Source organism: Mus caroli, unplaced genomic scaffold, assembly GCF_978045245.1.
Source record: "Mus caroli unplaced genomic scaffold, Mus_caroli_1 scaffold_3, whole genome shotgun sequence".
In the NCBI taxonomy this organism is placed as follows: domain Eukaryota; kingdom Metazoa; phylum Chordata; class Mammalia; order Rodentia; family Muridae; genus Mus; species Mus caroli.
Genome location: NW_028227258.1, coordinates 51,941,737 through 51,969,288, shown reverse-complemented (window position 1 = coordinate 51,969,288; position 27,552 = coordinate 51,941,737). Strand labels below are relative to the sequence as shown.

The following is a 27,552-nucleotide window of genomic DNA, read 5'->3' as shown; positions in this document are numbered from 1 at the left end:
GTCCTTAAGTTATCTCTACAAATAACGATCTTCTGGGGAAAAACAGCTCGATCAGTGAGTCTAAAACCCAAATAATTATAAGGATCCTGAGTTTGTACCTTTTTAGAAGCAATTTGCAATCCCTTATCAACTAGGGCCTTTTGTAAACCTTTATAACACAAAAGCAATTCTTGGGGGTCTTTTCCCGCCATCAAGACATCATTTGTGAAATGAACGATGTAAATATTTGGCCATTGTTGTCTAACAGGCTGAATTGCTTTCGCCACAAACCTTTGACATAATGTGGGACTATTAGCCATCCCCTGCGGGAAAACTGTCCATTGATATCTTTTCATGGGTTCCTTGAAATTTACAGAAGGAACACTAAAAGCAAATCTCTCACAATCCTTTGGATGCAAAGGGATGGTAAAGAAACAATCTTTCAAATCTATAACAATCTTATAATATTCCTTTGGAATGGCTACTGGGGAGGGGAGCCCCGGTTGTAAGGTTCCCATAAGTACCATGGTTTCATTAACCTTTCTTAAATCTTGTAGTAGTCTCCATTTTCCAGATTTCTTCCTGATAATGAAAATGGGTGTATTCCAGGGAGAATGAGACTCCACCAAATGTCCTGCTTCTAACTGCTCCTGCACTAGCAAAGAAGCAGCCTCTATTTTTTCTTTAGGTAAAGACCACTGATCCACCCACACCGGAATATCATTACGCCATTGAATTTTTTTGGTGTGGGATGCAGGCAAGATAGTGGTCGCTATTGAAAATACTTTAAACCTCTCATGTTAGAGTGGGGTTTAAGATCCTCAAAGGTCTTAATTCTCTGTCTTTTCTTTACTAGTCCATGACCAGGCAGGGGTCCCTGCCTGAATGTCTGCTCAGTCACCATCTCCTTAGAACTGCACAGAATAACACCCATCTGTGACAACAGATCTCTTTCCCACAGGGTCACAGGCAAATTTGACATAACATACGGCTGAATCTTTTTTGATTTTCCTTCCTCATCTCTTCAGGTTAGCAATTTGGAACTACATTTTGGGTTACTGGCATACCCAATTCCTTGAAGGTGAATCAAGGAAACAGTCAAGGGCCAGTTTGAGGGCCAGTCCTGCCCTCTTATAATCGTTACATTGGCCCCGGTATCTATTAATCCTTCAAAGCCTTTTCCATCAAGAGTCAATTTAAGGTTAGGTCTCTGATTAGTGATAGATTTCACCCAATTTACGCCAGAGGAGTCAAAGTTATTTTGTCCTTCCTCATTTTCAAAGAATCTATACAGTGACTGGCGTAAAGGGATCAAAGTAAGTTGAGCAATTTTCTGATTAGCGGGTATAATTATAACACCATGAGGGCAAGCGGCTATGATTTTAAGTTCTCCCTCATAATCATTATTTATAACACCTGGATAAATCTGCAGGCCTTCTACAATAGAACTGCTTCATCCTAAGAGAAAGCCACAGGTTTCTACGGGCAGTGGTCCAAAGACTCCGGTAGGCAGAGTTTGGACTCCCACTTCTGGGGTTAATACTGTGTGGACAGCGGAACAGAGGTCCAATCTTGCATTTCCTGGGTTTGACCTGACAAGCTCAAGAACTGATCTTGTTGGCTGGGCAGCAGATTTATAGCCCCATAAGCTGTCTTCTTTGAGTAACTCGGGGCCTGGGGCTGACCCCTTTCCTCGTTTCCTGGCACCGGGTGGCTCAAAACCCTTGGTTTATGCTTACAATCTTTTGCCCAGTGGCGGCCCTTCCCACACTGGGGACATATTCCTGGGGCACGGCCTGTTTGTCTACCCTTGGCGCCCTTGTTCTTAGGACAATTACTTCTAAAATGATCCAAACTTCTACAATTAAAGCATGCATTATTCTCTCGTTTCCTCGAGAACATTGCTTGCGCGTGGGTTCCCTGCGAGAACTCACAGGAAGGCCCGATGTCTGCGCAAAGACGGACATATCCCGCCAAATCTGTCTGTCCCTTATGCGGTTGAATTGCAGCTAGGCAAATTGCATTAGCATTCTCATAAGCCAGTTGCATAACGAAGGGACTACCCGTGTCTGGACTTCCAAGGATTCTACTAGCTGAAATCAATAGCCTGTCCACAAAGTCCTGATATGGTTCATCAGAACCCTGCCGAATGCTAGCTAAACTTCCACCAATATCTCCTTTAACTGGCAACCTTCCCCAAACACGGCGTGCGGCTGTCGCAATTTGCGTGTACACTGCAAAGGGAAAATCAATCTGATTTGTCTGTCCCTCATATGGACCCTCTCCTAAAGGCATGTTGCTATCCCAGTCTGAGTTACCAGCCTGAGCATTAAAAGCAGCAGTTTTCTTACTGGCGTCTCGCCATTCAGAATCCCAAAGCAAAAAATCTCCTCCTGACAGGGTAGCCTTGGAAAGAGTCTTCCAATCTGAGGGGGTTAAGTGTGACTCCACAACTGTGTCCAGTAATGCTTGAGTGAATGGGGCTGAAGGACCATATTGCACAACAGCCGCCTTTAACTTTTTTATCAACTTGAAATCCAAGGTCTGGTAATGTCTGGCCCTAGTATCTTGCTGATCAACTACCTCGACCACAGGAAAGGCTAGCGTATTAGACGATTTCTGTCCTTTTCCACGAGCCTGACTCACAACTCTTTCTAGCGGCACCTGGTGAACTACCTGGTGAACTACAGAAGAGTTACTCTTCTCTGCTTCTGAGATCTTTTTTAGTTCCCGAAGCTCATTAGTCAGCCTCTGAAGCTTAATCTCAAACTCTAACTCGATTAGCTGTGTGTCCCTATGAGTAGCACTTCCCGAAGTGGGGACTATAGGTGAAGCGGGAGATTCACAAGAGGACCAATTCTCATTAAAGTAATGGGCAACTCCTCTATCTGAGTGATTTTTGTTAAAATTCAGTTCATCATCAGAGTTTCCACATTTATCAATTTTTGAGTTAAGAAGATCTTTTTCTGAGGAGGCCTTCTCTGATAGGCACTCCTCCTGAGATACCACAAGCTCCGCCTGAGGGCAATTTAGCCCTGGAGAAGTTGTATCTTTTATAGCATCATTTACGAGCGCCCAGAGGCCTAGGGTAAAATTATCTGTCTGCGCGATTTTCAAGGCCTCACCAACTTTCTCCCAGGTTCCACAATCTATCATTTCTTCTTCCTTGAACCATGGACAACAGCTATCTATCTTATCTAAAAAATTTCTTACTAATTGTACTTCAAGCCTTACTCCTCTGGCCTGAAACAACTCCTGAAAACTAAAAGCAACCACCTGATCCATGACTTTAAACCCTTCCTTCTTCCACCTAAGTAGCTTTCTAAAAAGCTGCGGCACACCACCTATTTCCGTATCTAGTTCCGATTAACACGCTGCTGACCCAAGCAGAACCAGCATTGGGTTAGCACTGATTCAAGCTTAATTCGTATCCTACTGCATCCTTAGCAACACTTTACAAAACTGAAATTTTAAGCTAGCACTAGCATGTGTACCTGTCCGTTACTCCGATGCCGGATACGAAGATCCTTTCCTGTGGAGCTCCACAGCAGCAGCCGTTTCTCTTAGCATCCCTCTGCCATTCTTCAGGTCCCAGTTCTGGCACCAAACTGTTGCGGCCCAACCAGCAGTCTGCAACACGAACGGTTCAACTGGGATGGCAGTTCGAACTGAAAAGAGAAGAAGCTAGACGGGCAGGAGAAAGAACGAGGCCAAGACGATTTCATGTTCAAGGCCCCCCTTTACTAATTCCAACATTCAGTTATAAAGGAAGGGGGAGGGCTGGTGAGATGGCTCAGTGGGTAAGAGCACCCGACTGCTCTTCCAAAGGTCCAGAGTTCAAATCCCAGCAACCACATGGTGGCTAACAACCATCTGTAACGAGATCTGGCACCCTCTTCTGGAGTGTCTGAAGACAGCTACAGTGTACTTACATATAATAAATAAATAAATCTTAAAAAATAAATAAATAAATAAATAAATAAATAAAGGAAGGGGGAAGGAACCCGATTTCCCGCCAAGTAACTCGTGGTCCAGTAGCAGGACGAACACGTGTGTGGCTCCAAACAGCAAAGCAACAGGGTCCAGCAGTGGGCGTGGCAGAACGAATGAACAGGAAACTCCACCCTTGAGCAAGCAGGTTCCAGGCTGGGGGAAGAGAGACCACAGTGGAGAGACCACCTAGGGCCCCTTCTGGGCACTCTCACCAGCCTCATCATCCCTCAAGGAGACACACAGCTCTTCACAATTCCAAATCCCAGCATGCTTCAGCGATTGAGATTCCCAGCATGGTGCAGTGAATGAGATTACTGGCAAGCACACTATCTTCTCACATGCTGACTGTCGATCAGTGGTTTTCAACCTTCCTCATGCTATGACCCTTAATACAGTTCCTCATGATGTGGTGACCCCCCCACCATAAAATTATTCCATTGCTACTTCATAACTGTATTTTTGCTACTGTTATAAATCATAATATTCATGATATTTGATATGTGACCCTCCCACAAAAAGGGATCATGACCCACAGAGAAACACTGCTTTATTAAAGAGCTTTATCCCTGCTGTGAGGATCTCAGACTAGAACCAAGATATGTCAAAGCTCTTCTGGTTCCATTAGATGTTTCAGAGCCTGACACTACAGGCTCAGACTCCTGGGAAGCAGCTGTGATGCTTGGTGAGGCTAAAGAGCAAAAGAAAAAGACACAACTCACAGCAAGTGTGTTTCAGGCTTTATTGTAGATGAGACAGGCCTGGGGAGGCTCCTCCACCAGGAACAGGCTGGCACTTAAGTATTGACCTTTGGGGTAGGTAACTCTAGGGAGGGCTGGCACTAAGATAGTGTTGACCATCGGGCTAATTCTAGGAAGCCTGAGTTCAGGACAGGCTGTGAGGTTGGGTCAGGGAGCCAATGAAGGGGCCATGTGAAAGAAACTGGGGAGAATGAAGGCTGTGTGGACTTGATTGGGAAGAGGGTAAGGAGACGGGGCTGACAAAGCTGCAGAAGGGAGCGGGAAAGAGAGAGAACCAGGAGCCACAGTGCAGAAGGCCAGGGTGCTATCCTCACCCAGGGCCTGCAGGATCCCCAGTGTGGACAGGTCCTCCCAGTGAGTGCCCGTGTAGCAAGGGCCTATTTGTTACTCCAGTGGGCCGCCTTTGAAAATACAGGTGTTGCGATGTAGCGGCTACTCTTCATGTAAGCAGAGATCTTCTTGAGGCCCTGCACATTGGGAAGGACACAGCAGGAGCTCAGGTCTGAAGCACAGAGGAGCAGCTGCATGCATGCACGCATGGGTCTCCTGGCTCACTTGTCCTGAACTCATGCTGGAGCAGCGCTGCCTGCTTAGCTCCCAGCCCAGGCAAAAGAACTCTCCCATTCCCCATATTAAAGGGGAGACTAGATCCTGCATAAGTTGTTTTATACTCGCTAAAAACTACAACAGAGGTTCGGAAAAAAACCTAGACATCAATCTTCACCCCCCCACCCCCCCACACACACACATACACACCCCCACCACACATACCCACCCACCCCTACACACATACCCCCACACACATATACCCCACACCCACACATACCCACATACACATACCCCACACACACAAATATATCCCCCCACATACACATACCCACCCCCACACATGCATCACATGCTTCCTACTCCTCTTCAGCCCTCTGAAGGAGCCTCGATAACTGTTTCTCTGCATGGACATGATCCTGTACCTGGGGAAGCTCTTTCTAGCTTGTATTTACACACAGAGGAGGAATCTAACAGGACAAATGAGCCAAAACTTGACTATGTGTGCTTAGGAAGACAGCCAAGCACCCAGTGACTCAGCAAATCATGAAGAAAGGGAACAACAACAAGCAAACGGGCCAGGAAGAAAAGCTGAACAGGATTCTAATCAGTCTCCTGACAGAGGAGTTAATTCTCTACCTGCTGCTCAGAGCATGCTCACTGCACCCTGGCTGAACACAGGGACCACTCCATGTGACTGGAGGTTGTACCGTAAGCCATACAGCAAGCTGAAGAATACACAGACAATTCCAGAGGGTGCGCAGAGGTCCACCAAAGACAACACACACAAGCTAAGCTAAGGCACTGCTCTTTCTCCATCTACCCACCCCAGAGTGGTGCCAACTCTTGCTGTTTCCCAGGATACCCAACCTGAACCAGGAGCAGACTGATTAGAACGAGCTGAGAAAGGATAGGGGTTTCAGTGGGTGAGTGCTTGCCTAGTAAGCACAGGACCCTAGGGTTAGCCCTCAGCTCTGGGGAGAGATGGGGAGGAGAAGGAGGGAGGGAGGGAGGGAGGGAGGGAGGGAGGGAGGGAGGGAGGGAGGAAGGGAGGGAGGAAGGGAGGGAGGGAGGGAAGAGAGACAGAGACAGAGACAGAGAATTAGCAAAGAAAGTGTATCCCTTGATGGAGAATGGGAGGGAGGAGAGACAGAGACAGAGACAGAGACTTAGCAGAGAAAGTGTATCCCTTGATGGAGAATGGGCAAGGTCAACAGACTGCCGTTTGAAAAACCCTTGGTTCAGTGCATCTAATTCCTAGATGACTGAACAACCCATGTCTGCTGGAGGTGAGATCCAGGCTGGACTCAGCAGCCCTGGGGAATTTCACAAGCATCTCACAGACTGGCTTGCCACAGCCCTCTGAAGACTCAGCCCCAAGATGGCAGCATTTTGCATGCCCCCTGAGGCCCAACATGAACCTCATCTAGAGGAGAGTGCCAGACAATAGTGAAGAAAAAACTTTGACCCCACTTCACAGACAGGCCCTGGGACATGAAAGAGAAGAGTGTAGGGGAGGAAACAACGCACCAGCACACACTCACACCAGCACACACTCACACCAGCACACACTCACACCAGCACACACTCACACCAGCACACACTCACACCAGCACACACTCACACCAGCACACACTCACACCAGCACACACTCACACCAGCACACACTCACACCAGCACACACTCACACCAGCACACACTCACACCAGCACACACTCACACCAGCACACACTCACACCAGCACACACACCAGCACACACTCACACCAGCACACACTCACACCAGCACACACTCACACCAGCACACACTCACACCAGCACACACTCACACCAGCACACACTCTCACACCAGCACACACTCACACCAGCACACACTCACACCAGCACACACTCACACCAGCACACACTCACACCAGCACACACTCACACCAGCACACACCAGCACACACTCATACCAGCACACACTCACACCAGCACACACTCACACCAGCACACACTCACACCAGCACACACTCAGGCTAAATTTCCCCTAACATGGAAGGCACTCACAAGTCTACTCAGTGAGGTGCCACCTTCAGCCCTGGGTTCTCAGTGCTCTACAGATCAGGTCTGGAGCCCTGGGCTCTCAGCACTCGGCAGATCAGGTCTGGACTTTCTTCCATCTGGGGTATGTTACATTAGTTCTGCCTCTTTCACTCCCCTAATGCCAAGACCTACACACTATCGACATGCACAGCCTTGCCAGGGATCCCAAACAGGAGAATGAGGTTGTGCAAGGGCCTGAAGCTTTTTCTTTTGACCCAAGGCAGGGGCAGTCACTGAATGCTGCCCCAGAACCGAGTGCAACCTCAGGTGCAGAGACCTTGGGCACATGAGTACCCTCTGTAGTACCAGGCTCCTTATCTGTCCAATGGGACTCAGAATCGCATCAATCTTTTGGAATTTTGAAGGGATAAATATTGCCCGATACACTTCTTTACAGAAAGCTCAGAAAATCCTGGTTATTTTCCTAGTCTTGGGACTAGAAAGCATCATGGACCCGAGAAAGAAGACAACCCAAGGGGAAACAGGATCAGGGCATCACCTCGAAGCGGGCCAGGAAGTCCCTCAGGTTTTGGAAGGCGTCCAGGCACTTGGGCTCAAACATACGGTACTGGTCAAGAATGTCATAAGCAAGGAAGTCCACATAGGTGACCTGCAGGAAGCCAAGGGTGAGCGCTCTGGAATCTGACACCAGGGAAGGATGGCAACCCCTCCTCCCCACCCCTCCCTTTACCTTGTCCCCTGCAAACCATGGCCTCTTGCCCAGGAACTCAGAGTAGAGCTTCATTTTCTCAGGGATGGTCTTCAAGAACTCTGGCTTCTGCTTCTCCTGAGGCAGAGAACAGCTGTCACCACCTTTAGACTCAGGCTCCCCAGCAGAGGGTTTGGCAATGGAACAGCCACCTTTCCAAGAAAGGGCCAGGCCCCAGTCTAGGAGACCATTTAACAGGTCACGATTTTACTGATGACAAAATTCATGCCAGAGGTGATGGACAGCCTGGCAGAAATTTCACACTGTCTCTGAAATCTGTCACCACTGAAGTCCAAACCAGGTGCTGTGAGTCACACCCAGTACCTCCTGAGTATCTAGCATGTTTTGGCCTCAGAGATCCAGCGGAACCACAGAAACAAAGGGCACAGAGACACCAGGAGAAGACAGTTATACTGGATCCATGGGGGAGCAGGAGAACAGATCAGATATTTGAAGGATGTGCTTCAGTTTTAATCAGTGACTAATACCGAAAGGAAAAGGACTCAAGGTTCCTCTGGCTGACCCTGAGCTGGCTACTAGGAAGATGTCCTGGTTTTCTACTGGTACCTAAGACAGACCTGTGGGGAAAGAACTAGATAGATGTGTGAGACCAGTGTAGACATAACTTATTTACTTACTTGAGTCTGGAATACACAGACTCAAGCTATGAGGAGAAGAGATACACCATGGGCGATGGTAATGCCACCTTCCTGGTCAGACATCTGCTTCCTTATCACTTAGGGAGTATACTGGTGCCTGTTGGTGCATGGGGGTCCAGTGTTGATGCCAAGTGTCTTTCTCAATCACTGTGCACCTTATTTCTGATACAGGGTTTCTTAGTAAATCAAAGACCAACTAGCCTCATTGGTCAGCAAAACCCAAGAAGTCCTCCTCTCCTCCCAGAGCACTATATTTATAAGAGCAGGCTGCCACACTGAGCGTGTGGGAGGGTTATAGGGTGCTAAGAGTTCATATTGGAGCCTTCATGTTATGTAGCAAGCACTTTTACTCCACATCCCCTAATTTCATCCTGGGGGCTTTTGGTATAAACACTGGGTAAGACGGCACATTGGAAGAGACCAACGGACAGATTTAGCAGAGGTTTACAGCTGTACTGAATAACTTAGATCAACTGTCCACCAGCAGAACTTCAACCATATCCTAAGACCAGCAGGGATAGTTTCACTGTGTTGATGTGATAGATCGCAGGGGTGATAAGGGCCATCCTGCTGGTAAGATCAGAAAGCTTAGAGAAGCAGTAACATGGCTCATTACCCAAGGAGGATGCTACAGATCTGAACGTGAGATCTCCTGCTGTAACCCTGTCTGCTGCACCCATTGGCCACTCACAAAGTCAGGGTTGTAACAGAGCATGATGAGCTGCATACGGGTGTCCATGACCTGGTTCTCCACAATGTCTGCACGGATCCTCTCTTCCTCTGTCTCTCCACCTGCAGCACACACAGTACACTCGGCATCCCAACCCTGCCAAGCCGAGGAGATTATCCACCATCCCCCACCCTGCGGCCAGCCCCACTCACCCAGGTGGTGCTTGCGGGCAAGGTAGCGCAGGATAGCATTGCTCTGCGTGATCTTGTGTGATCCATCAATCAAGTAAGGCAGCTGGGTGGACAAGCAGGGAGGGTCAGATGGGATATGGGGTACCTGAATCCTTTCTCTGGGTGAGGGAAGACATGGAGCCTGACACTCAGTGTGCCTGCCATGGGAAGCCCTCCCTGGGCACAGTGTGCACTGAATGGGAGAGCTGGGACACGGCCCATCACAGAAACACTGTGCAGCCAGCAGGGATGGAGCAGGAGAGCAGAAACACTGATCCTAAACCCTTAGCCAGGCCAGGAGGTAAGGTGAGATCACCGTGTCTTCCCCAAACCTCTCCTCCCCTGCACTTACATTGGGAAAGTCCAGGCCCAGCTTGAACTTCTCGTTCAGCCACTGGCTTCTGTCAAAGTCGGGAGCTATAAAGAAGAAGATGTGAAAAGGAGTCACCCCACTGTCCCACTCTTCTACAGATTATCGGCCAGTTGCAAGAACCCCGAAGTCAGGACCTCTGCAACCTGTTACAGAGAGTTACTTTCCAATGTGGAGAAGGGTCTGAATAACAACTGATAATAAAGGCAGCCTGGACCCAATAAGATCCCAGTAATGAATTCTGTCTAATTGTAAATACAAATGGACCAAGGAACTCCATTCTCCATTATTTATATTGGAAAACCAAACTGCCCTCCAAAGAGGTTTCTGGAAGCAGCAGCCTCTATCTTTAGCTAGAGGAAGACCAGCAGGGCTAAATAACGGGAAGTCTAGGCATAGTTTGATAGGTAAGAGGGAAGCAGATGTCTGACCAGGAAGGTGGCATTACCGTCACCCATGGTGTATCTCTTCTCATCATAGCTTGAGTCTGTGTATTCCAGGAGCATGCGGATCGGGTGTGTCAGCTGGGAGAGATGACCAGAAGAGACAAAGGTCAGACATTGTGAGGACTTCTTTGTATGACTTCATCTTCACCCGTTGAGACCTCCCACACTCCACAAACGCAGTCACCCCGCACGTGCATACGAGCGCGCACACTCACACACACATACACACAGCCACAGCCACCCAAGTGCTTAAACTGAGCGCGGAGAGCTACAGGCAGGAGATTCCAATGAGACCTGAAGAGTGCCCGCTGTAGGAAGGGCTCCTGCTCTTAAGAACTTTCTGCTTCACATCCCAGTCCCACCCTCCAAGTGGACCCCTCTCTCACTCCGCGGACGTTCCAGTATCCCAGTATCATAGGCATGGTGCTGGTGCTGTGGTCTTCTCAAACTGGCTTCAGCAGGACTGACCTGTGTGTTTGGAGTTGTGACTTTATACAGACTACCAGAGAAACGTGGGCAGGACAAAACAGCGGGTCCCTCCCAACCCTGCACCAATCCCAATTAGGCACTGCCCTTCCCAGGTCTGTAACCAGAGCTGCAGACCCTAAAGAGGAAGGCAGAGGCCACACCCTCTCCGGGAGAGGCGGGGTTAAGATCCTTAGCAGCTTCTGCTCGGGGATTCTGTTTTGCACACGCTGAAAACAGAATCTGCTCTCCTGCTTCCCGCGAAACCCTCTTAGCGACTGCCGCCATCGCCGCCTGCTGGATGCTCCCGAGACTAGCTAGCACTTTGCCTGGAGTCTGGCCAGACAGCGAAAGAACATTGGGTGGGTGTTCTCCTGCCTTCCTTTCTTTCACAGAGCTCGGTTTTCACACCCAGACTGTGGGAATCTGTCATTGGGGTGGCTCAACTCTCAGCTTAAAGACAAAAAGGCGAGAGCCCCCGACCTGAGAGTTTAATGTAGCACCTATCGTCATAGAAAGAACTCTGCCAGTCTGACAGGTACCGGATTTTTGTGCACACAGCCTCAAGTTACAGGAACAGTCGGTGACATGGAAACAACCCCAGGGCAGAGATAAACAGGGCTCCGTATTTTCCTTTAGGAGGTTTGAGAAGCCAGTCCTTCTTTTATCAGTTATTTAAAAACTAATCGGTATTTTGGCCGTGTTTATGAATCTAAATTCAAGTACCAACCACAGAGGGACGGGAAGTTTGAGGGAAGCCACAGCTGTGGACAACAGTCAGCTGACAAAACCCAGCAGAGCACAAGGGAGAAAAAGAGCCCACGCTGGGTTGTGCCATAGAGAGGGAGAGCATGTGACCCAAGAAGTTTGCTCTCAAGGGATACCAGGATGCTGTACACATGGGAGCCCAAAGCAAGACCCTCAGCTGTCCCTAAATGCAGGACCTGGCCCAGGCTCCGGACATGCGTTTGTATATGACAGGGTGGCTCAAATGACCTTTCAGGTTACCCTGAGATATATAGTAGTATATCCTTCACAAGTAGTGTATGCCCTGTAGTATTATCTTCACAAGGTCAATGTCCTCCCAGGAACACTGTCCCACCTGTTTACTTTCTTCTTTGCAGACAACCAAGAGGCTTGATGGAAGGGGAGACTAAAATGAGTTTAAAAGTCAAAGGCCAAGGCTGTTGCTCTGCAGAACATATATTTTGGGATTAAGTCATCCTTTACTGGGACTACGGGGTATGAAGGCACCATATCATGTCACTCACATAGGAGCTGTGCAGTGAGGTTGCAGGGGACAAGCAGAGGCCATCTCATCCTAAAACATTAGAGAAACCACATGTTCTGCAGGTCTCGGTGAGGTTGCACAAAAAATGACCACATCACTGGGGCTTTAGCAGCAGTTTGGTGGGAACTACAGGGACATATTTTGCAAGTATGAATGAGGCACATCAGCAGATTGTCATGCACTGTGGGAACTAGAGAAGGAGGAGTGGGAGAAAGCAGATGGAATCCATACTGTCCAGGACAAGGATTCAGAGGGCCTGGGAAGGGAGTCAGAGCCCTGGAGCCCTTCAGAAGACAGAATCGCTCTGCAGACAGGGATACGGGCTAGGACAGCAAGTCCTCAATACAGGGTCCCCAGAGTCCGAGATCATCACCTCTTTGAATGAGAAAGGTCCCTGAATGGCAGCAGGGAACCGTGGGGACTGGAGACATGGAGAGATCTGAAGCTAGGAGTCACAGCCAGTGCTGTCCTGGAGAATTTAATTCCAGTGTTATCACCGATCCTCTGGTTGTCTCTGTGCACTGTCACAAGTTCACAGTGCAGCCAGCCCTAGTGTCTTAAAAGGACACTGTACAGGAAAAAAAATCTAAATGTGCTGGAGGAAATTTGGCTTATAACCTGTAGAGTGACATCTGAGATGGATTCTGTAGTTTCTTCCAGGCCAATGGGTGACATTCAACATGGTCCATGCAAAACCACAGAATTCTATAAATAATGGCTTTAAAATTTTTAAAATTCAGGGGGTGGTGGTAAAGAAGGGGCCGGCCTTCGAGTGACAGCGGCGCAAGCCACCACAGGCTCGGGAGTAAAAAGTCCCTCGAAATTTCCGACTGTTGGAAGAGTTGGAAGAAGGACAGAAAGGAGTAGGCGATGGCACAGTTAGCTGGGGTCTGGAGGACGATAAGGACATGACACTTACAAGATGGACAGGCATGATAATTGGGCCTCCACGAACAATCTATGAAAACTGAATATATAGCCTTAAGATAGAGTGTGGGCCTAAGTACCCAGAGGCACCCCCCGTCTGTAAAATTTGTAACAAGAGTCAATATGAGCAGCATGAACAGTTCGAATGGAGTGGTGGATCCAAGAGCCACGGCAGTGCTGGCAAAGTAGCAGAACTCCCACAGCATCAGTCATCCTGTAGGATCTGTGGCGCCCGATGATACCAAAAGAGAACATGAAGCTGCCACAGCCGCTGGAAGGACAGTGTTACAGCAATTAGTCACCAAGGCCCCTGCCTCCCTTCCTCATCCAACCCAAGTCTTCATTTTCCACAGTAGTGAATTTTGTAGATACATCTGTAGGCCTCAAAGTACTGGAGAGGAAGCTCCACTCAGCCTTCATCCTGAGACACTGTTCTGATACTAACTTCTCATCCATTTGAAATACCTAAGTTGTGCTGTGTAACATCAACTGTCGAGTGTAACCGCTGTCTGCCTGGTTGAAAGACTGGGATCAAGAAGGTGCTGTAATCCGTTTCCTGTGGGAGCGGTGGGCACAGCTAACGCAACTGTGAACAGACACGTCACACAATCACCTGCTGCTGGCCCTTGGCCTGGGTCTGCCTTTGCCCTCCCCGCCCTCTGCCACAGCTATGTGGTGGCCCTTAGACTAGATGGGAAGGCTTCAGGTAGCAGTTGTGGGACTGACTACTGCTGGGCTTGGGGCGCTGCACCCTGCGTTCTTAAGTCTTAAGTGATGCCCCATCCAAGCCATGGTCCCCACTCCTCCACTCCCACCCTTGGCCAAAGCTTAGATTGTAACCCTCCCTTCCCTCTGAAATTGGCCGTGGGTGAGAAATTCAGGGCTTCCCATGTCCCCACCTTTATCAAGGTGCTGCTTTCCCCTCCTCAACTCCCCTGTTGCCCATCACCACCCACCACTTGCTGTGGCCAGAAGCCATCAGATGAGGTTGGAAGAGCCTGGCCTCCCTCACTTAGCTCTGAACCACACTCACCTGCCACCAGCCTGGGAAGGGAGCACGGGGCCCTCAGCCCTGCTGCCACCGTCAGTCCTCGAGCTTTGTGCTCAGGTCTAGAGGTAAACAGAGCAGTCACAGGGCGACTCAGACCGGCCAGGGCTCAGGGTCTTTCGTGAAAAGATACCTAGAGAAAGGCCATGCGGAGAGTCCTCAGTGCACATGGTTCTGAGTTGGTTCCTTTTCCCATAATTGCTTTGCTTTTACACATTGAAGAGGTTTGAACAGGGCTCTTGAGTCACCCTGGCCACCCATCAGGTCTGATGTGGAGCCTGACAGCTGGAACACGAGGCCCTGACCCTGCAGACTCAGGTTTCAGTGTTGCTCCTCAGACCCTCTTACAGGGACCAGGAGGAGCTCTGTGTCTCCCATGTTTGCAGATCATCTGCAGATCCGTGGGCCTGGCCTCCTGGCTCACTGCCATGCTCCCCACTCTGTTCAGGACCACTAAATGTTGAAATGTGGATGCATACCAAAATAAAGGCAAGCCGTTGTGTTGCAGAAAAAAAAATTAAAACTCTATAGGTGAAGTAAGTGCCAACAAACAAAGTGTTCTCTGCCTCATGGAGATACTCTGAACGTCTCTCACATGCTGACTGTTGATCAAAGGTTCTCAGCCTTCCTAATGCTGTGGCCCTTTAATACAGTTCCTTATGTTGTAGTGATCGCCCACCTCATAAAATTATTTCATTGCCATTTCATAACTGTAATTGAACTACTGTTATGATTGGTAATACAATTATCTGATATGCGGGATATGTGCTATTCAACCCACAGGTTGAGAACCACTGCTTAGATAAAGCCAAGAAATGGAGAAGGTATGTAATATTTTCTCATTTCTATAAGAAATAATGAAATGAATGTGACCATGTCCCAGATGCGGCCAGCTCAGAACTGAAACAAATAAGAAAGGAAGGGAGGGAAGAAGGGAAGGAGGAAATGTTGTGATAGAGGGAAAAGAGAAAGGGAAGAGGGGACAGATGGAGTTAAAGGAGTTAAAAGAGAAAGAGACAAAACTTTAGTTTAAATGTATTAGGGTTTCAAAGTGGCATTAAAGCAGCCAAGTTCACTGTAAAATAAAATCATAGAAAACAAAAAACTACACAAAGAAAAATACTGAAACGTTCTTCAGTGTGCATGAGAACCATAAAACATTAGCAAAATTGACAGAGCATAACTCCAACACCACCAACAAAAAACAACAAACCAAAAGAAAATTCCAGGGACTGGAGAAATGGCCCAAGTGGCAGAGAGCTTGCTAGGCATTCATAAAGCCTTGCAGTCAATCCGGAGAACATCATAAACAAGGCTGGTGGCGCTCACCTGTAACCTTAACACTCAGGAGGCTGGGGCTGGAACAGAAGAACCATCAAGGTCATCTTCAGCTACACAGCAACTTTAAGTCCAGCCTGGGACAGAAGACCTTATTCAACATGGGAAGATTCCAAATTAGTACACATCCAGAGACAGAATAAAGCAATTATAAATCTGAACAAATGATTTCAAAATTGAGGATACATTTTTCCATAGATGCATAGTTTTAACTGACTGCATCTAATAAATACAACAAAATATGGTTTAAAAAATTAAGAAATGAGTGAAGTAATAATGCATACTAGCGATGTTTTCCCAGGCACTGCTTTCCAGAAACTGGCTGTACAAAATTACAAATCTGCCTAAAACATACACGTCGCACCAGTTGTCAGGAACTACACAAATCAGACATGGGCGGCGGCAGAGAGCATGACTGTAACTTACTTATTCTGAGCCTAAATCCCCATTACACATAACAGAGAAAGTATACTGCAACTTGGTAATACTTAAATAAATAAATAAATAAATAAATAAATAATAAAAATCATTCATCCAGAGCATGGTAGATAGAGTCACCCATGAGGAAGAAAGGAGAGGGGTATGTGACCAAATGGGACAGCTGGAGCCCAAGGCAGGAACTAGACCCTCTGCCGGGTGCTTTGAACACACTAGATATCACAGTGCAGACATGGACACCCACTCAAGAACCTTTCAAAATCTGTCCAACCATGTTCCCAGGTCAGGAGGGAACCTGAGGCACAGAAGGCTTAAGCAACTTCTTTCTTTTCACACTGCTAGTCAGTGGAATAGGGGCCCAGTTAGACTGGCTGTGTGGGTGCCATTCAGTGACATCCCTGGGCTCATGTCTCCCATCTCCTTCGAAGGACTTCATCCCTCTCTCTTCATATGCATAGGCATGTTCCCGGTTCACAGCTAAGCTCTTTTTTAAGCTTGTTTGCACACAAGTCAAACCTCCAACAGGACAAAGAGGGTCAACAGGTCAGTGCAGACTAGAAGAGATCTTATCCTGTGACCGAGCATGAGAAAGGTCTGGCCAGCAGATCCTGGAAGAAAACCTCATCGGGACTGCCATCAAGTCCCAAGACCCACTTGGGAAGCCTGAGATTAGTCTCGCTGAGCCGAAACTGACCTGCTCCCCAGTGCACCAGTCAGAACAACAGCTGTGTATATTCCAGGCCATCTATGTCAGGACAGTGAATGGCAAATAGTTTCTAAAGAGAAGATGACCAGGGATTCCTGTACCCAGCAAGACAGGTGCAGCCAGCCTCAAGCACAGATCTTGGCTCTCCTTCCCTGTCCCATCCTTCTTCTCCCCCCACAGCCGTGTCAGCTCTTGCACAATGAGAACTAGCTAAGAGAGTGTGTAACTTGATGGGTGTGGTCCAGAAAACAGACTCCAGGCTGAAATAACCGTTTCCCTAACATTTCCGACTCTAAAATCAATAACAAGGTAGGTTATGTGGGTGACGGGAAAAAAAGTTAGTGCTCCATGGTTATCTGAGAGATGAGCATCAGACTGGGCTCCCCAACACCCAGTAGGTACCATATACACCTCAGAATCTGGGATCTTCCTCCCTCCCCCTCCCCCTCTTCTCCCCCTGTTCCTCTTCCCCTCCCCCCCCCCTCTCTTTCTCTCTCCTACCCTCAGTCTCAGGATGAAGAAATTTCTATCTGCCCCACTGTACCTGACACCAGAGGCCCCTGGTATGAAAATGAGAATCTGTCCCATTTTACAGAGAATCCATGTGCTATAGGAGAAAGTACATGATAGCCAGGTGTCTGTTACTTAGACAAAGCAGGAGAGGAAATCAATCCAAATGAGGACATATTTATTCTTCCCCATGGCCTCAGAGCTTTCAGTCCAGGATCTCCTGGCTCCACGATGGGAAGAACATTTACTGAAAGGAGTGAGTGCTGGAGAAAAGCTGCTCACCACATGGTGTGAGGAAGCCAAAAGATGAAAGAGACAGGTTGTGATATACCTAGCCACACCTACCCCAACATCTACTTCCTCCTAGTAGCCCACCCCTGGGTTTCCACCACCTGTCAATAACCTTTGATTAATCCACAACTACACCACAGCATTGGTGGGTCATGGTCTCATGATGTAGTCACGTCTTAAAGATCCACCTTTGAATACCATTACACTGAGAACAATGCCTTCATTCAATATATAAGCCTTTGAGGGCTGTCTTAGTCAAGGTTTCTTTACTTTGTTTAATTTTAATTTTATGTGCATTTGGTGTTTTGCCTGTATGTAGGACTTCATGAGGGTGCCAGATCTCGGAGTTACTCACAGTTGTGAAGCTTCCATGTGGGTACTGGGAATTGAACCCTGGGCCCTCTGGAAGAGCAGAGTCATCTCTCCAGGCCCCATCACTAGTCAGGGTTTCTATTGCTGTAATAAAGCTTTCTGACCAAAAGCAACTTGGGAAGGAAAGGATTTACTTTATCTTACAAAACTTCATCTCTGAAGGAAGTCAGGACAGGAATTCAAACAGGGCAGAAACTTGGAGGCAGAAGCTGATACAGCAGCCACAGAGGGGTGCTACTAACTGGCTTGCTTCCCATGACTTGCCCCAGCCTGCTTTCCTATAGAACCCAGCACCACCATCCCAGAGATAGTGTTCCACACCCCATACACAGTGGCCTAGGACCTCCCCTGTCTTAGTCAGGGTTTCTATTCCTGCACAAACATCATGACCAAGAAGCAAGTTGGGGAGGAAAGGGTTTATTCAGCTTACACTTCGATGCTGCTCTTCATCATCAAAGGAAGTCAGGACTGGAACTCAAGCAGGTCAGGAAGCAGGAGGTGATGCAGAGGCCATGGAGGGATGGATGTTCTTTACTGGCTTGCCTCCCCTGGCTTGCTCAGCCTGCTCTCTTATAGAACCAAGACTACCAGCCCAGAGATGGTCCCACCCACAAGGGGCCTATCCCCCTTGATCACTAATTGAGAAAATACCCCACAGCTGGATCTCATGGAGGCATTTCCTCAACTGAAGCTCCTTTCTCTGTGATAACTCCAGCTGTGTCAAGTTGACACAAAACTAGCCAGTACATCCCCCAACTAATTAAGAAAATGCCATTCAGGTTTGCCTATGACACGATCTTAAAGAGGCATTTTCTAAATTGTGGCTTCCTCCTCTCTGATAATTAGCCTGTGTTGAGTTGACATAAAACTAGCCAGAACAGGGACAATTCAGATACACACTTTAAAGTGCAGAAGGAGATGGAAAGAAACTACCACACCACAAGACGTTCCAGATATAGTCCTTGAGAAAGAACACTGAATACTTACTCAGACCCAGCCCCAACCACAGCCTGGGAAGTCAGAGAGATTTCCAGTCCATCATGGCAGCAGGAGCATCTCCCTTCCTTCCACCTTGTGCCTGTGAAGCACTGGCCACTCCCCAGAATCTGTAGCATCTTTCATGACCCAGAGAGGGTCTCCAGATACTCTGGGTTCTGGTTCTTCTGAGGACAAAAGCAGCTGTCATTATCCTTATGCACAACCTCCCTGGATGTCCTTGCAGGGCCGAGCAGGCCCCAGCGGGGCAGGCTGAGCAGCCATCTTCCTGAGCCTGGGCTCAGGTTATGGTGGAAGCTTCAACACATCAGCATTGGCTGGACTTCAGGTGAAGCTGATGTCTACAGATGTGATGGGAAACCAGATAGGAACACAGTACTGTTGGCCTGCCATGGAGGCTCACATCTGTAACACCACTCAGGTGGGTGAGCTAGGAAGATTGCAGTGAGTTTGAAGCCTATATAGTGGTCTCAAGACCAGTATGGGATCGAGTGAATCTCATCAACAACATGTCTAAAGAAATGGCCCAGCCATTAAGACACTTGCTGCTCTTGAAGGTGACCAGAGTTTGGTTCTCAGTGCTCACATGGGATGACTCACAACCACCTGTAACACCAGCCACACACACACACACACACACACAACCCTTTAGAAACAATATTTTAATCTGAAAAAGAAAAAACAGCACAATAAAAACAAAGCAAAACAAAACAAAAAAGGCAAAAACAAAATCAAGACCCTGTCCCTGTGTGTGTTGCCACTGAAACAAACTCTCTCCTGCTGGCTAAGCCCAAGAGGCTGTGAATACCTGATCATATTCCACAATGGATAGGCTGAGAAGGCAAGGCACTGAAACTGCTCCCCACAGGTCGAGAGCTTTACCCAGTAAGATGTCAGAAGAATGAAAAAAGCATCTGGGGAGATTTCTATAAAGCTGGGGAGTAACTGAGGCCAAAAGGAGGGAAGGAGAGGAACGGAGATTCTTTTGACCCTGAAAACAGCACTATATGCCAGTGCAGCAGACTGAGTATGTGAGAGGGGCGGTACCGGGGGAGACTTGCAGAGTTCATAAATCAGAGTTCTGTGACAATTTAACAACCCGGGGTTCTGGTTCTCACTGATTGAGCCAGTCTAACCCAGAAATGCACAGGCAGCATGAATCAGCTAGACCGGAGCCCTTGGCTGGGGCTGAGGCCAGAGGTAAAGAGAGTTCAGGACAGGACTTTACTCTCTGGGAACTGGAGGTCCACTCTGGGAAAGACAAACACTGTGTTGAGATAGGTGGGCCCTGATAACAGTGCTCACTTGATACAGGGGTTTGCAAGGTCAGTGGCACTAACATGGGGAGAGACCTGGGTTGTAAGTGGCTGCAAGGAGTTCAAACGGGAAACAGTACCTGGGTTCACAGGAACCCAAGAGTCCTGACCCTGATCCAGCCTGGTTCATCCCAGTTCAAGGCACTGGACGATTCAGAAAGGTCTCAAAGAAAGATGGACAGACACTGAGGAGGGCCCCAACTTTGGAGTCACTTATTTATATACATGAGTATTATTTATATACATGAGTGCGTGCACACACACACACACATATGCACACACATACATGTGCATACACACATAAGATAAGCTGAGTGTTCTTAGTTAATATTTTGTTAATCTGACACAAACTAGAGTCATTTGAGAAAGGGATTCTCAATTCAAAAAAATGCCCTCATTATGCTGGGGCCTAGCAAGCACAGAAGTGGATGCTCACAGTCAGCTATTGGATGGATCACAGGGCCCCCAATGGAGGAGCTAGAGAAAGTACCCAAGGAGCTAAAGGGAACTGCAACCCCATAGGCGGATCATTATTATGAACTAACCAGTACCCCGGAGCTCTTGACTCTAGCTGCATATGTATCAGAAGATGGCCTAGTCAGCCATCAGTGGAAAGAGAGGCCCATTGATCGTGCAAACTTTATATGCCCCAGTACAGGGGAATGCCAGGGCCAAAAAGTGGGAGTGGGTGGGTAGGGGAGTTCGGGGGAGGGTATGGGGGACTTTTGGGATAGCATTGGAAATGTAAATGAGGAAAATACCTAATAAAAAATATTAAAAAAGAAAAAAATGCCCTCATAAGATTTGCCTGTAGATAAGTCTGCAGTGCATTTTGTAATTATTGATTGATGTGAGTAGGGGTGGTGTCACCCACTGGGCAGGTGGTCCTAGATGATGTAAAAAAGCAAGGTGAGCAAGCCAGTGAGCAGGACTCCTCCAAGCTTGTGCTGCAGTTCCTATTCCCAGGCTCCTTCCCTATTGCCTTTATCTGATAGGCTGGATTGTGGAAATGTACGCCACGTAAGACCTACCCCCAGCCATGTTACTCTTATCTGGTTGGTGGTTTATCATGACTATAGAAGCTAAGTAAGACAGCGAGTGAGCTGAGAAATCCCTGTACTTCTGATTCACAATTCTCTAGCAACTGGTGATGCTGAACTATTTTTATATGCTTGTTGGTAGGGAAAATGTCTACTCAAGTCTATTGTCTACATTTGAATCCAATGATTTGCTAATGCTGTGGTTACTTGCTTGTGAATAATAATCTCTTGGGACACACTAATTATCCTGTGCTGTACTGTTTCTGTTGGGGGGAGAGTGTTGTTTGGTTGGTTGTTTTGTTTGAGACAGGATCTGGCAACATAGCAATGCTATTCCGGAATTCACTAAGTAGACCAGGTTGGTCTTGAATGCACAGAGATCCTCCTAACTCTGCCTCTGGAGTGCTAGGACTAAAGATGTGTACCACCAGCACCACTATGGCCAGCACTGTATTGTTGCTTCTCCATTCTAATTGCAGTGTGGGGCTACAGTGGAAAGAGTATGGCCCACAAAGCCTAAATACTGGGCCCTTATGGGGAATTTGCCAACCTTGGTTCTAGGTCCATGTCAACGTTATCAGAATGCCACTCCTGACTTCACTGCATCCTTTCCAGCTTATCTTCTTTGTCTTCTAGTTAAAATTTAACAAACATTGACTAAAATAATGTGAACTTACCAGTTTCACAAACATTTCACTTGTATGAATTTTTTATCTTATGACCTTTAATTTTTAGTTCCTCATTTATTTCAGCAAGCCTGCCTGTTCCTTAGCTGCAGGCAGCAGCAGGCAGGGAGCATGAACACAACACCCATCAGGGCTCTCATCCAGATGTGCTGCCTGGTACAGGTAGGTATCATCCAGATGTGCTACCTGATACAGGTAGGTACCATCCAGATGTGCTACCTGATACAGGTAGGCACCATCCAGATGTGCTACCTGATACAGGTAGGTACCATCCAGATGTGCTACCTGATACAGGTAGGCACCATCCAGATGTACTACCTGATACAGGTAGGTACCATCCAGATGTGCTACCTGATACAGGTAGGTACTATCCAGATGTGCTACATGGTACAGGAAGGTAGTAGGCACCGCCTGACAAAGGTCAGGCACTATGATCCAGCCCCTGGCGTAGGAGCATGCTCAGTAGATACTTCTGCAGTGTGTCCAAGTCCTTCATGGACAACTTGATACAAAATGTCCCCAGCATCTTCAACCATAGGCTGAGACACTGGGGCCCAGCAAGCCAGGCCTGGCCATTCCTGATCATGTTCTTCCAAGGCAGCTGCAGCTTCTTCATGAGCCTGCTTAGCTGAGAGAGCCTCTGACTCAGACTCCAGCACCTCTGCATGGACACATTGCTGTAATGTCTCCAGATAAGATTTTTCTTTCCAGAGCTCTGAGCCCTTACAGTATAGTGTCTTAGGGCTTTACTGCTGTGAACAGACACCATGACCAAGGCAACTCTTATAAGGACAACATTTAATTGGAGCTGGCTTACAGGTTTGGAGATTCAGTCCATTATCATCAAGGTGTGAGAGCATGACAGTGTCCAGGCAGGCATGATGCAGGAGGGGCTGAGATTCTACATCTTCATCTGAAGGCTGCTAGCAGAATACTCACTTCCAGGCAGCTAGGATGAGGGTCTTATAGCCCACACCCACAGTGACACACCTATCCCAACAGGGCCACACCTTCTAATAGTGCCACTCCCTGAGCCAAGCATATACAAACCATCATATATAAATAAGCCAAAACTTCTCTGAAGATAATTCATTCAGATTCCAAATTTCCTAAACATCAACCAAATGCCAAACTCTGCCATCAACAAAGATGGAACAGTCCAAAGAAAGGAACCTCTTCTGTAAGAATCCAGGTTGAGGACCAAAAACCATGGACTAGGGACACCAAGGATCTTGAATGACTTACAGTCCCCGCATTCTCATCACCCAGGCCCTGCTGTGGAGAACAAAACAGAGACAACCTAACCAAGTCAACATAGTCCTGGGAGCCACAGACAGTTAGACAAGACAACAGAACAAATGTAGTTCAGACTTTACCAGGGATCAGGAGAGACTTGGCTGCTCACTCCAAGGACAAGAGAAACACATGGGTGGGTCTGGTCCTTCCGTCCATACTGGGGATTCTGGGGTCAGATAATTTCCTCTAAGCAGAGAGCTGTCTGAATGCAGAACACAGACAAGGAATAGGAGGAGACTGATGAAGAAATAGGGAGCCCCAATGACCTGGGAATTGAGAACTTAGGCTGAGGGAAGGGCTAGGAAGAAGAAATGGGGGAAAATAAATGGAAAGAAGAGGAAACTGGACTGGGGAAAGTACCCAGTTGTGCCCAAGGGCCAGAGCCAGCAAGGGTATTCATGAAAAGGCCCCCAGGTCTAGCCTTTGTAGTCTTGTTTTGGACTCCAAAGGCCATGTTTGCAAAAACTGGTCTGTGAAGGAAGCAGATGCCCTTTCTGTGTGTTAGCAACACACATAGAGGCTAAGGGCTTCTCTCCTGCTCACACAGCTAGAAAGGCAGCAGTCTGTCCCCTGTCTACACAGGGATGGACTCTGCGGCTTCCATGTTGCCCTCCTAGTTCACTCTCAAAGCAAGAACTCCTTGTCACTCTTGTTCTTTCACCAGCAGGCTCCTCCTTGCTGGGGCAGTGGGGGTCAGGGGACAGCAAGCAGGGCACAGGGACCAGTAACATTCCAGTGTACTTTGGAAGAGAACAAAGATCTCACCCAGTACCTCAGTAAATCCTGCCTGAATGACCATAGGGATGGGAGACCAGCAAACAGATAACTGAGTGGCCTTGGCCAGTCTCCTGAAGCAGAAAATCTAAACTCAGAAATCTAGTAGCCGAATGCAGACTTAATGTATCCACCCTATTCTTCCCAGCCCTGCTATCGAAAGACCTTACGCTCTGTGCCATCTTTTCAGTTGAGTGCCCATGAATAAGTCAAAGTTCCAAGGCTGCCTGTACCCAAGAGGCCAGGCCTGGCTGTCCTTGGACTGTGGCCTCCCACTCTCTCCCGCCACACTGTACAGCCTGGGCATACACAGTACAGCAGAGATTGCTCACACGGTCTCCAGGGTGAGCAGCCTGGATCAGAAGCAGTGTGGTGGGAACTAGCTGAGAAATTACTTTCTCTCCCCAGATGCCTGTCCCTTACACACTCCTGACTACAGCTTTTGTCTTTGTCATAAATCAGGGACAAAGAAGGAGAAGACTGTAGTGACTGTCCTCTGCCACAGGAACCAACACCACGGGAGGATGCATTCATGCTCACTATCATTGGTCCAATAGCTCTCGATAATTCTAGCCACCCCGTAGGTTGCTGTAATGACAAACTTCATTCAGTAGATGTAAGACCTTATTGAACATAGGGCCAGTCTCCAATAAATAACAATTATTCTTCATTCCCACTCCAAGGGAGGCATTGTGGAAAGGGGGAAAGGAAGAAAATCGTCCAAAAGGAGGGGGATCCAGGAAAGATCACCTAAAATGGAGCTATGAAATCCTTCTGGTCTAGGAACAGGTTCCGACACTCAAATGCACAGTGCTGGTCAAAACCATTACAAGTGAGGAAATTCACAGAGATAGGTGCTCTGCAGAAAGGTGAGGGCATTGAGACTTGGTAAACCTGGAAGAACAGCTACTCCTCAGCCTCATCTCCCTCCCCTTTACCTTATCTCCTGCAAACCATGGGTGAACCCAAAGAACTCACAGCAGAGCTTGATCTTCCCAAAGATGCTCAGGGATGCCCTCTAAGTCCTCTGGCTTCCATCTCTCCTGAAGCACAGTGTCCATATCCTCAGACATGGTGCATCTCAGGGTGATTTCCAGGCACTAAGTTAGAGCATTACCATGATTAGACTGCTCTTAGGAAACAGCCCAACAGGATACAGCCCTGTCTCCTGGTCTCTGCCACTATTGTCAGGACCACTGAGCATGAGACAGTTGTGAGCACATGGCTCTGAACCTCACATGAGGCAGAAGCAAACAACTGAAATCGTCCAGGAAACAGGCCGTGCTCTACCTACTGGTGCGGTGAGGACTTCAGTACAGATTCCAAAGAGATGAGGTGAAAAGAAGACAAAAGGAAACAGGGGCAGGACCAAAGGCCTTTAGCTGACTGAGTTGCCTATGGGAACATCTCTCAGTGTGTCAAGAACACAGCTCTGGGAAGCCATTTGGGAGGAGAGTGTCCCCTATCCCCAGTGTCTTCTTCCCATAGTGAGTGTGCATGCTGCAGACATGGCAAGACTCCAGGGCAACAGAAAGACATGGCTCAGGACAGAACCAGCACTTAGACCTGGAGGGATCGAACTCTGTCTGTCCTATCAGGGACTAAAGTGTCACTATGGAGAGTCTGGACTGGACCTTAGACTGATGACTGGAAGTTTTCATTTGGCAAACTGAGCTTTAAGCTTACTCTGTTGGCAATTTCAAACACTGTGCCATGAGCAGCACTTAGAGGCTCTGGTGGCAAACAGAGCCAGAGCAGATGCAAGGGCAAGAGTGCAGAGCCAGCTCCAACTCACAAACTCAGGGCTGTAGCAAACCATGGCCAACTGTTTGCGGGTGTCCATAGCCTGGTTCTCCAAAATCTCCACACGAATCCTCTCCTCCTCTGTCTCTCCACCTGCAGCACACACAGCCCAGACTCACCCTCAGCAGCCCACTCCAGATGAGCCAAGAGGAATATATGGTTCTGTCCCTAACCCTGCAGCCAGTCCCAACCATACAGTTAAACCTTATAGGCAGTGAGATACAGGATGGCATTGCTCTGGGTGACCTTGTGTGACCCATCAATTAAGTAAGGCAGCTGGATAGACAAGCAGGGAGAGATGAGATAATGGGTCCCTCCATCCCTTCCCTGGATGAGAACAGACATGTTGCCTGACCCTCAGTGTGCCTGTCGTGGGAAGCCCTTCATGGGCACAGTGTGCACTGAATGAGAGAGCTGGGACACAGCCCATCACAGAACACTGTGCAGCCAGCAGGGATGGAGCAGGAGAGCAGAAACACTGATCTCAAAAACCCTCAGCCAGGCCAGGAGATGAGGTGAGATCACCATGTCTTCCCCAAACCTCCCCTTCCCTGCACCTATGTTGAGAATCCCAGGCCCAACTTGAATTTTCAATCCAGCCACTAGCTACAGTCATAGTCAGGAGCTGTGGACAAAATGACAAAGATTGCTCTCTGTTCACTCCCCCTTATTGAGGACCCTCCCAAGAAATCAAGGACAAGAATCCCTGAAGCAATAAACCCGCAGCCTCATGCACTGCTTCCCATTCGAAGGCTGCAGAGATGAAGCTCATGTCACCCCTGTGGTAGGACTGTGGGCCCTACTTAACTAAGGCTTATACAAGTCTTCATACCCTCCAAAGTGAAATGTGGCCCAATTACAACAAAAGGAAACTCAGCCCTTCATTTCCATTGCCCTGTCCTAGAAGACCAACTTCAAGGAGGTTTCTGGAAGGGCACATTGTAATTCCAGCAGGAGGAGACCTGCGTAACCTAACAACAGGGGGACGAGGCATGGTCTGTTGGACATTGATGGTTAGAAAATCAACAAAAGTCTGACAAATAAATGGTGTAATCACCATTGCACACGGTGTGTTATCTCTTCTCCTGTGGCTTGAATCTGTGGACGAAGCAGGAGGATGGTGTGAACCACCCATGAGACGATGAAACCCTGGCAGGGTGACTGCCTCACTGCCTGAAGAGTGTCCCCCTTACTACTAACAACCAGCCCTCTACACATGCACACCACACACACACACACACACACACAAACACATGACACTCTTGTGTTTGAACTCCTGATAGGCAAAGCTTTCCAGCAACTTCTGAACTAAACCCAATATTGTAAAATATATTCTTAGGTATTCCCCAGTCCTGTGAAGCCCCTCATTCATCCCACATATGTTCCAGTGTCATGGGCCTGATATGAGTCTCCAGCAGGTGGAATAGAGCCTTTGTTTGTACAGCCTTCTTATGGAGGCCTGAGTAGGAGAGAGGCAGGACTTGGCTGCAGTCTCCACTTGAGCCACTATCCTACCTTTCTCCAACTCCAGACATTCCACTAGCAGGCAGAAGAGAAGTGTTGTCCAATACCATTGTGGTTTATCAGAAACAGGTCAGGGCACTCAGGAGCCAAAGGAAGGGCTGGACTGGCTGGCTGCCCACACTGGTCTGCCAGTGGCTTCCTGGTTGGTTATGTCCACAGGGAAATGGCAGTTTAGTTGTAGACACTCTTGATGGCCAAAGTGGAACACTGCTATTATGATCCTGGCATTGTCATTTCTTCATTCATTATTAACTCCCTGCCTGGGCTCTGGGTGGCTCCTGGTGGCT

At 48.1% G+C, this 27,552-nt stretch overlaps 1 protein-coding gene, 1 long non-coding RNA gene and 1 pseudogene across 2 annotated transcripts; 1 reads left to right on the top strand and 2 right to left on the bottom strand.

The window, feature by feature from the left end:
* Positions 1-4,697: 4,697 nt before the first annotated feature.
* Positions 4,698-10,968, bottom strand: LOC110291416 (glutathione S-transferase Mu 1). The gene is made up of 8 exons (XM_021158557.2): positions 10,831-10,968; positions 10,447-10,522; positions 9,981-10,045; positions 9,611-9,692; positions 9,420-9,520; positions 8,052-8,147; positions 7,860-7,970; positions 4,698-5,197 (listed from the first exon to the last, which is right to left on the bottom strand). Exons 1-8 carry the CDS (start codon positions 10,864-10,866, stop codon positions 5,108-5,110), a joined length of 657 nt encoding a protein of 218 aa, XP_021014216.1. The 5' UTR covers positions 10,867-10,968; the 3' UTR covers positions 4,698-5,107.
* A 2,046-nt stretch (positions 10,969-13,014) lies between these two features.
* On the top strand, positions 13,015-13,797 carry LOC147005473 (ubiquitin-conjugating enzyme E2 variant 1 pseudogene; annotated as a pseudogene).
* An 8,886-nt stretch (positions 13,798-22,683) lies between these two features.
* On the bottom strand, positions 22,684-25,229 carry LOC147005472 (uncharacterized). Its single transcript, XR_015046607.1, has 3 exons — positions 24,917-25,229; positions 23,245-23,366; positions 22,684-23,143 (listed from the first exon to the last, which is right to left on the bottom strand). It is a non-coding gene; the product is annotated as an uncharacterized LOC147005472 (long non-coding RNA).
* Between the last annotated feature and the right edge of the window lie 2,323 nt (positions 25,230-27,552).

What these genes read in the sequence shown, in the direction of transcription:
- LOC110291416 (XM_021158557.2), bottom strand. Translation starts at nt 10,866, where the DNA reads ATGCCTATGATACTGGGATACTGGAACGTCCGCGGA. An exon ending in GAGATACACCATGGGTGACG is followed by an intron (nt 10,046 to 10,446) that starts GTAATGCCACCT and finishes TCTTCTTTATAG; the next exon opens with CTCCCGACTTTGACAGAAGC. An exon ending in TGCCCGCAAGCACCACCTGG is followed by an intron (nt 9,521 to 9,610) that starts GTGAGTGGGGCT and finishes TGTGTGCTGCAG; the next exon opens with GTGGAGAGACAGAGGAAGAG.